Raw genomic sequence first — 13,579 nt, 5'->3', positions numbered from 1 at the left:
ATTGAGTTTTTTGAAAAGAAGTGCTATCAGTGATTTTAGTAGAGAAAAACACTATAAACCTCCAACTTTTATTGTTCCGTTATTTGATGAATTTATTTTATGGAGTCAGTATTAGTGTTTTGTAAATCAGAGGGGGTTACATATTAGTTTCGCATTAGATGAAGAGATGTGCTAAGAGTTATTGAAATTCATGAACTTCAGCACTAATGTGTGTGCCTGATTCACAGCCTGTTTCTGTTGCAAATCCAGGAGTAATTTAGATTTGCTTTGTAGGTTTTAACAAACTTAACATTATGTATAAACTATTTTCTTTGTAACTTTAAACATAAAAGTGACTTTAGTTGTTCAGATGGCCAATATACAAAAATTATATACTCTGTATGGAGAAAAAGATTTTCTTTACATTGTTTGACTTGGTTTTTCAAGATAATAATTAAATACAATTTACCTTTTGTGGTTCAGGCATAACCACCTGTACTTTTTTGAGCATCTCATATTGGAATTGTTTCGTTCTGATCTGTTTTCCATTCTGTACTTAACTACTTATTTTGTCTGTTGCTCATATCTTTTTTATTACCACCATCTATTGACTTCTTCAGAACTCATTAACTCATTTTCGTTATTAAAAGGGATGTTAGATACAGTTTAATTTATGCTTAAATCCTTTCTTGATTGTACATCTCTGAAAAATTGGATGTGATTGATAGTTTTGGATATATGATTGATAGTTTTATCTGGTTAGTTTTTTTTTTAATGCATCAACTACTCACTGAGTGACTTTATTAGGTAGTTTGTAGAATTTGTGATTATCAGCTAGCGATGAATACCGGTTATCTAAGGCACCATATTATTACAGGGAAGTAGAACACCGCGTGTAAAGTATATTACTTTACACATATCTTTTCATTTCCTCTATCCAGAAGCCTTGTGTGGCTTACTATTATATTATCTTATGTTGAGACAGTGGAGGCAGAGAATGTGACTTGGCTAGATCATACAGATGGTGTTAGAAGTTGCATATTCAGGATTTAAATCTACATCAGTTTTTAGAGCTTGGACTCATTTTCACTACCGCAAACTCCTTCAGGGAATTTTCAAATTACATTTTAGTGTCCTCAGGTCATAATTCTTTTTAAATACCATTGTGATTTTACAGAAAACTGTAATGTATTTGAAGCTAGGGGAGTAGGTTAGAATCCAATTTTTGTAATATCTAACTGGAAGACTTATCTGGGTAATGAGCGCGCACACAATAGACAGTATCTGTCTACTTTACTGTGTTGTGATAATGAAATAACAAAGCGTGAAATGTATAGCAGACTACCTAATACTCTGAAAAAATTTAGTGTCTTATATATCCATGGTGAGTCCATGCTGTTGGAAATAGCTCTCTTAGAACTATTGAAAAAGATCTTGTCTTTTATGGTATTCTTGGGATACCTATCAGTTGTTGGTAAGATACCTATCTATAGCTACTATACTGATAATAGATACTACACTTGATCTTAGCCAAAAGGCCGAGAAGCGATTATATATTGATAATAGAGAACTTAATTTGAAGCCATAATTTATCAGAGGATTGACTTAAGTGGACAGTTCCTTCCTGAAGGTATAGTAGAGGAAAAGGTTTAATACTGGGCTCAGTTTTATGAACATTTTAAAATTGATAATCTTCACTCCAAATGACTGGATACTATAGTATGGTATTAATCTTTAGGATTAAAAATAAGTAGAGATTCTTTTTTTTTGATACCAGGGATCGAACTCTGGTCCTTGCGCTTGTGAGGCAGGCAGCAGAACCACCGAGCTAAATCCCCAGCTAGGTGGAAATTCTTACCCTCAATATTTCTCCATCTCTGAGTCCTGTTCTTCCTTTAGCTGAAGTGGATAAATCAGAGGGATAAATAGGGATTGTGAATGTTTCCAGATGTTCAGTTTTCCAAGGTAATTACAGATTAGTATGCCCCACATAAAATCATGGTCTTATTTATATTTCTGGTTTCTTTAGTATATTTTTTTCTCATCATTGAGTCAACTTTTAAGTCACCTGATAGGGAAACAAAATGATGTCATTTCTCTAAATTTAATTTGCTAACAAATTTCCAAAGAATAGAAAAGCCATTAAATTTGGCATAATATGTTTTGTTTTTAACTTGTTTCTTGCTCTTCAGGTACCTACTTTTCTTCTGTATAGATTTTCTCTTTAATACAGGTATTCCTTTACTTGATTATTGATGTCAGACTCACAGCATGGTAACTTTTCTATTCTCTCTTTTCCTTACCTTTATGGAAGATCAGTACTACACTTGCTTTTTTCCAGTCTTCTGGTATCTCTCCAGTTCTTGAATTTTCAAAAATAATTGTAAGTGATTCAATTGTAAGTATGCCCTATACTTCTTTCATTGGATGAAAGCTTAATCTGTGATGCATGTCATCTCAAAATTGCTTGTTTTCATGAACCTTCTAAATACTCTCATTTTAATAAAAAAAAGTTTTCATTAATTATAGGAAGGTATGTGTTTTGCTTATTTAAAGAATTCATATACTTTTGTCCATATTCATGTCATTTATTTTTCACTAAAAGGGTTATTTTCTTTAGTGTTTTTCCTTTGTTAAATTTCCTTTGTTAAAGCTGTTTTTCTATTTTACAGTTCTACTGATAATTTACCGTGTTTTCTTGTTATCATAAATTTTCTATGAGCCACACCTAGAATAATTTATTTCCAATGTATTTCCCTTTTCTCTTTTTTGCTGTGTATTTTTGTTTGTTTGTTTGTTTGTTTTGGTTTTTGGTACCAGGAATCAAATTTAGGACCTTGTGCTTACAAGGCAGGCACAGAGCCACTGAGCCCTGGCCCATACAGTGTATTTTTATTATATACTATCTTGTCCTGCTTAAAAGAAAGTACCACATATAGTGTACTCAGTTCTGTAAGTTGACACTAAGAATGATTTGATATGAAAATAGTTACTCTTTTGTGGAGTTCTTTTTACAGTGTTACTATTCAGCCCCCCTGTTCTGTGCTATTCTCAGTTCCTCAAATTACCCATAAATTTCTTAATTTCCTGATTCTGGTCTCAAGAAGACTTAAACCACTTTAACCTCCATTGTTCAGTACTCTTCCTTGGTCACAAGAATTTAAAAGTCTTTCCTACCTGCCACAAAAGTTTTCTCCTATACTGGTTTACTAAGGGCAAGTCTCTCCATAGCAGCTATAATTTGTGTGTATTTCAGTTTTAAGCAGTCCCTTCTCATACTCTTCTTTTAAATGTGGGTGAAACACGTAAACCATTAACAGTGTTTAGTGCCCCAACTAAAGTCAGTAATAGGAAGTAATTTTACTGACATTTGTTAGCTTTTAACAGTCTTCTGAGAAAAAGTGGTACAATTCAATATAAGGATCAGAAAGGTTGTAAGAAGTGATGATGTAGTTTGGAGGCAGTTTAATATTCTCCCAGTGTAGATATTATAGAAATTCCCTGCAAATCGGGCCTGATTTTTTTCTATCTATCTATCTATCTATCTATCTATTAAACTGGATATACAGTGTATAGATTCTAGCTGATGTGGGATTATGGGTTATTCTTGGTTGTATGTAACTACTTTAGCTTTCTTTATTAGCAAAATACTCTTGAAAACAAGAGATTATTTTGTGGGGCTTTTCTTTACATAATATCTAATTTTCTTGGTTAATTGAAGTTTAATTTCTATGGAAATTTTTCTAATTTAATTTCTTATTATATCATAGACTGTTTTTCACTTATTTCTCTATAATTGCTATGTTTAAACCTAAAAAAGAATTCCCACAGAAATAGTGAAGTTATAGAACCTTAGCGCATCAGTATAGTAAATTAGGGAGTAGTATCCTCTTTGCTCCTACATGCCATGAGTGCAACCTAATCACTTCAGTTACTGCTGAGGGACAAGGACAGAAAAGGAAAGGGGGAGGGAAGAATAAAAGGCAGGAGAGATCTCGGGAGGAGGAGTCATGGGGAAGACTGGCATCAAGGCATGAGCAGCTGCCCAGTGCTGCAGCCAGTGCAATGCATGTTCCTTGACCCTGGGCTGACACTGGGAAGCCCAGTAACGCATTCGTGGTGTATTCCTGTCCTTCATGTAACCCTTCAGAGGAGTCAGTCATTAAGTGTTAGGCTAAAATGTGATCAGTCTAGAACTCTGCAGTTTCCTATCTGCTTGACTCAGACTGTGGGAAGCTACACATGACCACCCTCTCCATAATAAAGGACTATATTCTCGGTCTTGTTTAAAAACAAACTCCTTTAAAAAGACTTAACCCTGAGTATAGTGCCTCACTATTCTTTAAGACAAGTTTTATGAAATGTCCAAAGACTTTCAAAGGCATTATAAAAATAATTTCCGTGAGTGGGAAGTTGGGGTAGGTGACTAATATTTAGTGAAACTTGTGATACTATCTTCTAATGCATTCTTACTTGAATTGAGTAAACAGTTTAATTTTAGTACTGTGGAGTGTTAAAGGTAAGAGAAAAGCTAGGTGTGGTGGCACAAGCCTGTAATCCCAGCACTCTGGGAGACAGAGGCAGGAGGATTGAAAGTTTTAGCCTATCCTGGGAAACTTGGTGGCTTACAGAGAGCCTGTCTCAAATGAAAAAAGATCTGGGGGTGTAGCTCAGTTGAAGGCCTCAGTTCAGTCCTCAGTAATGCAGAAAAAGGAAGGTTTTGGAAGACCAGAGGCAAGTTTGAGAAGAGAACCAGGTGAGGTTCATCTGATTGTAGCAGTGTCAAAGGGTTATTTCTGAATAATTGATGTATGTGGGATTCAGTTTGAAATAATTTAAGTGTTTCCATTTATTCTGTAGATTTAAAATCCTATGGGGATATATTAATTAGACTTTTGTAGTGGTATTATAGTTCTAAATGGATTCAGAAGAGGGAAAATTCCTAACAATCACTTTCCCCTGCCACTTAGATTCTTTACTTTTCATCCACTTATGATTGTGCCATTGACCTTTTAAATATTTAGCAAGAATGTAGTTAGCTGATTTTAACTAGGGCTTGATAGTAGTGGAATCATTGTTAATGATTTGTGAAACCAAAACAAAAACCAAGCCAAGCAATATTTCTAATTTTTCAGCAGTATAGTAACATGGAAAGTAAATGTTCTCTCCCACTGTTGTATCTATGAAATATGGTCTACTTAGCCTTTGTTTCCTATATCTTCATTATTATCACTCTACATAGTGAACATTTCTTTTTTTTTTTTTTTTTTTTTTTGGTACCGGGGATCGAACTTGGGACCTTGCGCTTGCGTGGCAGGCGCCAGAACCACTGAGCTAAATCCCTGTCCCAAACATTTCTAATAGGAAGTTCGTAGGGTTATTTTTTGAAAGGAAGACATTTAAGCAATACACACACAGTATCTAGATTGTGTACACATTATTTATTAAGATTTTTCCTCCTTAAACTTTATATATAATATTGCTTAGCAGGAATGATTTTTTTCAAGCAGTTTCTTTACTTTTACATAAGATAAGTTGGCAGACTTGTTAGCAGTAGGATCGCTGTGAGTTCAAGGCCAGCCTGACCTACATAGTGAATTCAAGGCCAGCCTGAACTACACAGCAAAGCCCTGTCTCAAAAAAACAACAACAAAAGAATTTTTAATGATTTGGTTCAAAATTTTAATTTGAGAGCAATAGTAATGATTGATAATGTTAGCAGTTGTTGTCTTTAGTAGATGTAGTAGCTGCCACACTAAGTATAGTAAGAGGAAGATCCTTGTATGTGGCAGTAAGAGGACAGTTTAGAGAGCCACAGTACTGTATCTTGTTAGTGCCTGAGGTGGAATTAGAAACTAGGGTGGCCAAGCCATTGTTTCTGCAAGACCTTACCATCTCAGTTTGGCGTTTTGAGATAATCGCTGTGAAATGCTTTAATAATAACAAAGTGTTATGTATACAAAGATAGGTATTGCTGTAACATGAAATTGACTTTAGCTTCAGTGTACTAAAATGGGAAATAGTATAAAATGGGAAATAGTATAAAATGTGCAGCATGCTTTGGCTAAAGGCAGGGAAAATATGACAGGATCGAGTTTGAGATGGGCATGTTGAACTGTATTTTTTCCATTTAGCACAGAATTTTGTGGTTGGATTAGGATTCTGACTGTAGTTCTGTGCCTTTATTCCCATGCTTAAATGCATGACAACTGGGAGTGCATGTGTGGCATCTGATAGTCTAGTTTTTTCTTTTTTGCCTTTTGCAGCTAACATTGGCATGTTTTTCAGTCAGAGATTATTAAGAACTCAGAATTTCTTTTGTGTTAAGTAAAAACAGAGGCATCTTTCGTGCTCTTGGAACTTAAAGGTATATAAAAAGTAACGTGTCAAAGCTAGACTTTCAAACTCAGAAATTAATGGGTCCTCTACATAAATAAAAATCTATGCCATATCCAAAGGGTAGTGTTCATACCATGGGCAAAGGTGAATAGGGAACTTGATTAGGAGAGAAGTATTGGCACTTTCACTTAGAAAGGGCAGTAGAGAAAGGATTCTTTTTCAAAGAGAAGGAAGGAAAATGTCAGCTGATGGAGAAGGTTAAGGAATAGATCTATCCAGTAAGACTATGAAAATACGAAGTTAAGATGAAGAGAATAGAGGAATGAACTGACCAAAACATGGAGGGCTAGGAGATAATTTAGGTTGTTTTTATGTTCCATTAGCTAAATCACTACTGCTGTGGTGTTGACTGGGGGCCAATTATGGAGGTTTTGGGTTTAAAATAAAAAGATTCTGAGGAAGAGTAAATCTTTATTTGACCAGTAGCAAATAGCAAATGCAATAGATGAAAAGATAGTAGTGCTTGAGGACCACTATTGATTACCACTGTTTGTGTGTGTGTGTGTGTGTGTATGTGTATGTGTTACTGGGAACTGAACCAACCCAGGACCTTCATACTGAGCTACATCCCCACACCTTTGTTTCTGTTTTGTTTGTTTGTTTTTAAAGACAAGGTCTTGCTATGTTATTAAGTTTCCCATGCATGCTAGGCTGCAACTTGTGATCCTCCTGCCTCAGCTTCCCAGAGTGCTGGGGTTACAGATGTGTGCCAGCACACCTTGTTGATGTACCATTATTTTTGAAGAATATAGATTTGTTTAAGTAGACTTATTACCATATTTCTATAAAAGCACTGTTTTTGTTTTAAAAATCAAAATATCTTTATACATGAAGTATTCTGTGTATTATTAAACATTGCTTAAGTGCTGCTAGATTTGCTGCAAATTTTCTTCTTCTTTAGGGTTTAGATTCAGGATTTGTTCCTAGTGTCCAAGACTTTGACAAGAAACTGACAGAGGCTGATGCTTACCTACAGATCTTGATAGAACAACTAAAGGTATGGTATTACTTTACATATTGAATTGATATGAAGTAGGAAATGTTACTGAGCCTGAAGTTGAGTAAAACCAGTTACTTGATGGTAACCACAGCCCTCATGTGGATTTTCAGCAGTTTAAAAAGCTGACTTATCCAGAGATCTTTATCAGTAATGTAATTTTTGTCAAATAGTATGTTTCCATAATGTGCTTTTTGGTAAGAATAAGGTAAATATGTAGACATAATTAGAAAACAAGGCAAGATTAAATTCTTAATGTGTTTAAAATTTCTGTGAAACCAGTATGTTTTAGTGACTCCATTTGTAAGTCCTTATGTTTCTTGTTTTGTTTTTTGCATTTTTGGGGAGGAGTATAGGAGGATGACTTGTCTACCTCTTTTATCCTTGCTAAAATAGTTTCCTTCAGTTCCTGCTTTTAAATAAATTAAAACAGAGGACCTGGAAGAAAATAGAATTTAGGAGATAAAACAGAAATGTTTTGATTTTGAATCAGTGCTTTCAAGTTCTTAAAAGTCCTGTGTTGTGTTTGTAATTCAGTATCATCACAATAGAATGTGATGTGACAGTGTTTTTTTTCCACAATGTCTTGAAGAAAGAGACCATGACTTAGGAGAAAAAAAAACCAACTACAGTCTTGAAAATACTTATAAAGCATCCATGTGAGAAGTGTGTTTAAGAATTAGTTTAGTTTTCTATGTTTAGTAAATGTACACAACATACTCATGTGGCTTGATACTATAATCATTTTTTTACATCCTATAGCTTTTTGACAACAAGCTTCAAAACTGTAAAGATGATGAACAGAGAAAGGTAACTTCTACACATATGATTTTTACCTAAAAAGATTTAAAATCCAAAATCCTTTTGGAGAAATAACAGAAGTACATTGGTATTTTGACTACATATTATTATGTTTGTAGTACTAGTGAGTACTATAGCTGATGTAGTACTAATACAATACAACTAGTGAGTTGGTTGGCACATGTACATAACGTATCTTAATTTTTTACTTCCCTTCCTTCTCTCTCAGTAATTTGACTATTATTGTAGTATTATCAACCAATTATTGCTGTTATATGGACCTCAAGGGAAGTTTTCTGGTGAATATCTGTTATAGTTTGATACTTAAAAGGGTAATGTGCCAGACAAATTCCCATTTTGTAAGTACCACATTCCTAGTAGTAAGTTTTTTCCTTCCCCGTAATGTGCAAATAAAAAGTGATTTTATTAAATTTACATGTGGTTACTTCAGACACTAATAAACAAGTGACCATGTATTTTTAGAATAAACAAGAAGCAACATATGAATAAACAAGTAGTACTTTAACTATAGTTCTACTTTTCTTTTCTTTTTTTTTTTTTTGGTAACGGGTCGATCGAACTCAGGACCTTGCCCTTGCGAGGCAGGCGCAACACCACTGAGCTAAATCCCCGGCCCCTAGAGTTCTGCTGTTTAAGCCTCCTTGAATTTCAGACATGTATTTTCTCATTGTGCATATTGCTTTGTTTTCTAATTAACATTTTCCCTTTCTTTGGCTTATTCCTGAGGCGGCATCATTATCAATATTTTGGCTTTTTATTGATTGGAGAAGCCATGCCATGTGGCTCTTTTAGACTTAATAATAATAATTCATGTTCTGAGTCACCTTCTATTAATTCTCAGTTTTGGAATTCATGTCATTTAAAAAAATAACAGTAAAGGGGCTGGGGATTTAGCTCAGTGGTTTCGCCGCCTGCTGCTGAAGCGCAAGGACCCGAGTTCGATCCCCAGTACCAAAAAAAAGGAAAGGTTAAGGTAATTCTGAAAAAAAATTAAAACCACATAAATCTAGAAAAAAATGGAACTTGTTTACAGGAAAAGAGTAAGAATATTTTACTTTATTCTTACAAATCTTGAGTCATGAATTTTGTTGAGAGTCTAATCTACAAATTTTTTGGAGTTTTTATTTAAATATTTGATTTAGCCTACTTAAATTCACTTAGAATAGTGACTATATTCTGGTAAAATTCTTTAAATGGCTGATCAGCCAAAAATAATGATAGCCAGGCATGGTGGCACCCACCTGTAATCCCAGCACTCAGGAGGCTGAGGCAGGAGGATTGCTTCAGGTTCAAGGCCAGCCTGAGCTACACAGCAAGACCCTGCCTCCAAAAAAGATACCATTTTGTGTTTCTGATTATCTCTCTATTTAAATTATTTTTCACAGAAAATTGAAACTCTCAAGGAGACAACAAATGTAAGTTATGTGTGTTTGATAGTCTGATTTTGTGTTAGGTGATTTAAAATCTCACACTTTACAACACTCCTATTGATAAGAACAATCGAGGTATTAATTTTATGGATTTTTTTATAGCTGTATTTAAGAATTGTATTATTGTCCAAAGGAATTTAATAAAAAAAGTCCCTCTAACTGAAATTGACTTCTATGCCATTTTAAGTTTCTGGTCTAGTCTGTCTGAGATCCTTGGATAAAATTGTCAACCCTGCACAGTACAGGTTGAGTATATCTTACCTGAAATTTCTAGGACCCAAAAGAATTTCTAATTTCAGATATTTTTGGAATTTGAAATATTTGCACATAATGTGAGATAATTTGGGGGAGGAAATCCAAGTATAAATGTGAAATTTATTTGTTTAATATATATTGTATACATATAATCTGGAGATAATTTTTAAAAATATTTTTAGTGTGACTACATTTTCAGTGTAACATCCTACCTGATGTCAGGTGTGGAATTTTTCACTTGTAGCATCATGTCAGCATTCAAAAAGTTACAGGCTTTGGAGCATTTTGGATTTGGGATTTTTAGATTAGAGATACTTGTATATATTCTCAACTTGTATATATTCTCATACTTAAAATATATTGTGATTTAAGTTTCGGAATGTACTGACATGACATTACCTAATAGACTATGAGTGAGATTTATATTTTGATGGAAGTGTTTTAAAAGCAGACAGGGTAGTATTTCAGGTTTATCAGTAGTTTGACAGGATGTTTTACTCTCCATGCTTCCATGAACCTTAAGTAGATGATTTAGCAATTGACATTAGGGTTGCTACTATTAATCTAAAATATGAAAGTTAATCAGACTTACATCTCTTTCACTTTTCAGTGTTAAAAATAATTTTGTTATTCAGTATAAATGAACAATATTTTAGCATTCCTTAGCAAATCATAGCATTGTTAATGAATAACTTCATTTGATCTATCAGCATATCAGAACTCACTGGATATCTGGAAGAGGTTATTTGTTGTGTAATATAGACTTAATCCTTTTATTTTTGACTGAATTTTTTTTAAACTTTAATATCATATGACCGTTTATTTGAGGCAAGATCCTAAAGCCAGTGTCTTGTTTTTGTAGAGCATGGTAGAATCAATTAAACACTGCATTGTGTTGCTGCAGATTGCTAAAGTAAGTAAATTTTACTTTTGATTGCCTTCATGTCATGAATTTAAAAAGTTATAATGGCATTTTTTTCTCTAATAGCCACAAAACTTGGTTCTATAATATTACCTTTCTACAATAAAATGATTTATGGGGTTCCTTATTCTGTTGAGCAACTTTTGTGTTTTGGGTGTTATCTTCCCTACATGCGTGTGGTTTCTGCTAACAATTTCTGGCAGTGGCTGGGCTGGAGGGGGGCACATTTGAATGACTCACCCTTTCCTTCCATTTTATCCACTATTTCACCTTGGAACCAGGCCATCTTTTGCAAATTCTACCAAAAACTATTTTTCTCAGAAAATAAGGGCATTAAGTTTTAGCAGAGTTTTTTTTCAACCATACTGAAGAGTATAATAGAGATTTTTTTTAATAGTGTTGTAGGACTGTGTGTTAAAAATTTGAGGGGGATGCTGAACTACATTAATCAACCAAAACTTTAATTGCTATTCTTTTATTCATGGAACAAAATATTTTAAATTATTGTGGGATAAAATTTTCGTGTTATTTTTCTGCTTTTCTGAAAAAATGTTGGCATACTCAAATATATATTTCCTGAAATTTTCATAAAGGAGAATTTTATTATTTGAAAATAAACATTTTTTTAGAAAATGCTTTTCTGTCATTGTTTCTACTTGAGTGTAATGTCTGTCTCTAGCCAGTAGCTAGAACAGGACAAGCAGACAGCTGAGCAGCTGGATTTGGGAGTGACGTTTGTGTGAGTTTTTAATTACTGATCTATTTTACTTAGTTGCTTATATTTGTTTGCCCAGTTATAAAGACTTTCTAAAAACAACCTAGCATTGTTAATGCCACAGTAGCATAGAACAATCTGTTTCTATTTGGATAGTAAGGCTATTCAGTTTAAAAGTAAAGAGACAGGGCCAGGGATTTAGCTCAGTGGTTCTGCCGCTTGCCTCGCAAGCACAAGGTCCTGAGTTTGATCCCTGGTACCCCCCCCCAAAAAGAAGTAAAGAGACAATGTCATTTTCTTTTGAGACTGTACTCAATGTTAGGGTAAAGTGTCAGAATTTGGGGCTTATGTTCACTTTCTGGAGATTCTTGACCATTGTGTCTGATTTCCTATGTATGTGTCTAAACTTTTCTTCTACTTTTGAGAATCAGAATATATTCTAAAGCTAAGACAAAGGGAGAATAGGATTAAAGGCATGAAAGGGATAAGGTTTTTGGTTTAGTTTTTCTTGGCTCTCAAATTTACCTGGGTGAATGGAGGGCACCTACAGTTACTCAAAGCCTGTACATAGCTAACTGGCAAACTACACCATCCCTGATGCGAGGGAGTAGGTACAGTATTTTAGGGCATGTTGCCTTCTTTGGAAGATGGAGGAAGTAGAAGAGCTAATGTGTAGGCCAGTTTGGGTGATCTGTGAAAATCATTCAGCACTTTAGATAGCTGTATGGCTGGAGTTTCACCGTATTTCATTAGAACTTCCCTTGTAGCTACCCATCAAGAACATTTTTGGTGTTCTCTGTCTTCAAAATATGTTACAGTTCCAATTACTAGTTTTTTTCAAGAACTTTGTGTAGGTCAGACTGTATAGCTACCTGTCTGTCTATTACAACTCAGCTTGATCTACATTTCAGGGTCCTTCATAATGGTTAACTAGGGCGAAGTAAGTGGAGTTTGGCTGTTTCCAGAAGGCAATTTAGTTGTTAAAGCTTTTTGTGTATAATTACAGCTCTCAAATCATGTTTGCATCCTAAATGAACTTTGTGTCTTTATACCTAATTTAAATCTGACTATATCTTTTGCCTGCTTAAATCTACCTAGTGCTTTCCCATCTTATTTGGAGTGAAACCTAAGCTCCTTAGCATAATGCATCATTTGAACCATCACTACTGTCGTCTCAGTTCTTGCTTGATCGCACCATTCCTAGCATTGGCCTGTTTTCTTTTTCTCCGACAAGCCAAGCTCTGCTTTCCCTCCACCTGTAGGCACTTCTCACTGATGTTGCCTGTACTCACTTCCTGACTTCAGATTTCTGCCTCATGAAATGTCTTTGGAAAGACCTTCCTGAGTACTTTATTTAAAATAATTTCTAATTCCCACCAGTTTCTTTTACTTCATGTGTATCACTGGCCAAATCTAGCCAAAGTCTTTGTTTATTTACATATTTATTGTCTCTGAGAGTGAGCTCACGAGTCCCTTGTCTGTCTTACGTTTGTATCCATTTGGTCAGGCTACCGTGACAGAGAACCACAGACTGGGTGGCTTAGCAAACACTTTGATTTTGTCACAGTTCTGAAGGCTTTATATGTGATATACAATAGAGGAATTGATGGTGCCTATCTCTTAACAGTGTTGTGAGACCCCTGTGAATTGCTATTTGTAATGCTTTTAGTACCAGGCATATCATAAGCTCTAAATATTTGCTAATTTTTAAAAAATTGAGGACAGGCTGAAGTAGGATCGCTGTGAGTTCGAGGCCATCTTGAACTATATAGTGAGACCCTGCCTCAAACAAATGACAATAATAATAATTGAAAACATATATTTTGAAATTTTAAAATGTTCATATCACATGTAGATAACAAGACAACTTCCATCTAGTACTGATGGAAATACAAATTGTTACATACACTTTGTAGAACGTTTATTCACTGGCGAGTTAATGTTAACAGTGGTGTCAGCTTCTTTGGGGAAGATCTGCCATCTAAGATCCCAGAGTGGTAAATCAGCTAATTTTATACCTTTCCTCTTTCTCTTCCCCCCAAATAAAAACACTTTCCAAC

General features: G+C 34.6%; 1 protein-coding gene and 1 pseudogene across 14 annotated transcripts in view; one reads left to right on the top strand and one right to left on the bottom strand.

Annotated features, from left to right (window-relative positions):
• Positions 1-13,579, top strand: part of Osbpl9 (oxysterol binding protein like 9) — a 155,703-nt gene that overhangs the window by 112,040 nt on the left and 30,084 nt on the right. For 6 of the 14 annotated variants that reach the window (XM_004869258.4, XM_004869257.4, XM_087214737.1 and 3 more), the window contains 4 exons: positions 7,280-7,375; positions 8,138-8,185; positions 9,583-9,612; positions 10,745-10,795. In XM_004869258.4, the coding sequence (XP_004869315.1) occupies positions 7,280-7,375; positions 8,138-8,185; positions 9,583-9,612; positions 10,745-10,795 (225 nt within the window). Of the gene's footprint in view, positions 1-2,293; positions 2,378-7,279; positions 7,376-8,137; positions 8,186-9,582; positions 9,613-10,744; positions 10,796-13,579 lie in introns of all 14 variants that reach the window. The other 8 variants (XM_087214736.1, XM_021247959.2, XM_087214735.1 and 5 more) reach the window with 3 other exon arrangements.
• Positions 1,383-1,529, bottom strand: LOC147827299 (U2 spliceosomal RNA; annotated as a pseudogene).

The sequence above is a fragment of the Heterocephalus glaber genome, unplaced genomic scaffold (genome assembly GCF_053883595.1).
Source record: "Heterocephalus glaber isolate CG9 unplaced genomic scaffold, H.glaber_assembly_v1.0 deba00001451, whole genome shotgun sequence".
Lineage (NCBI taxonomy): Eukaryota > Metazoa > Chordata > Mammalia > Rodentia > Bathyergidae > Heterocephalus > Heterocephalus glaber.
The sequence above is the reverse complement of the archived record's forward strand: the minus strand, read 5'-3'. Positions and strand labels throughout refer to the sequence as shown.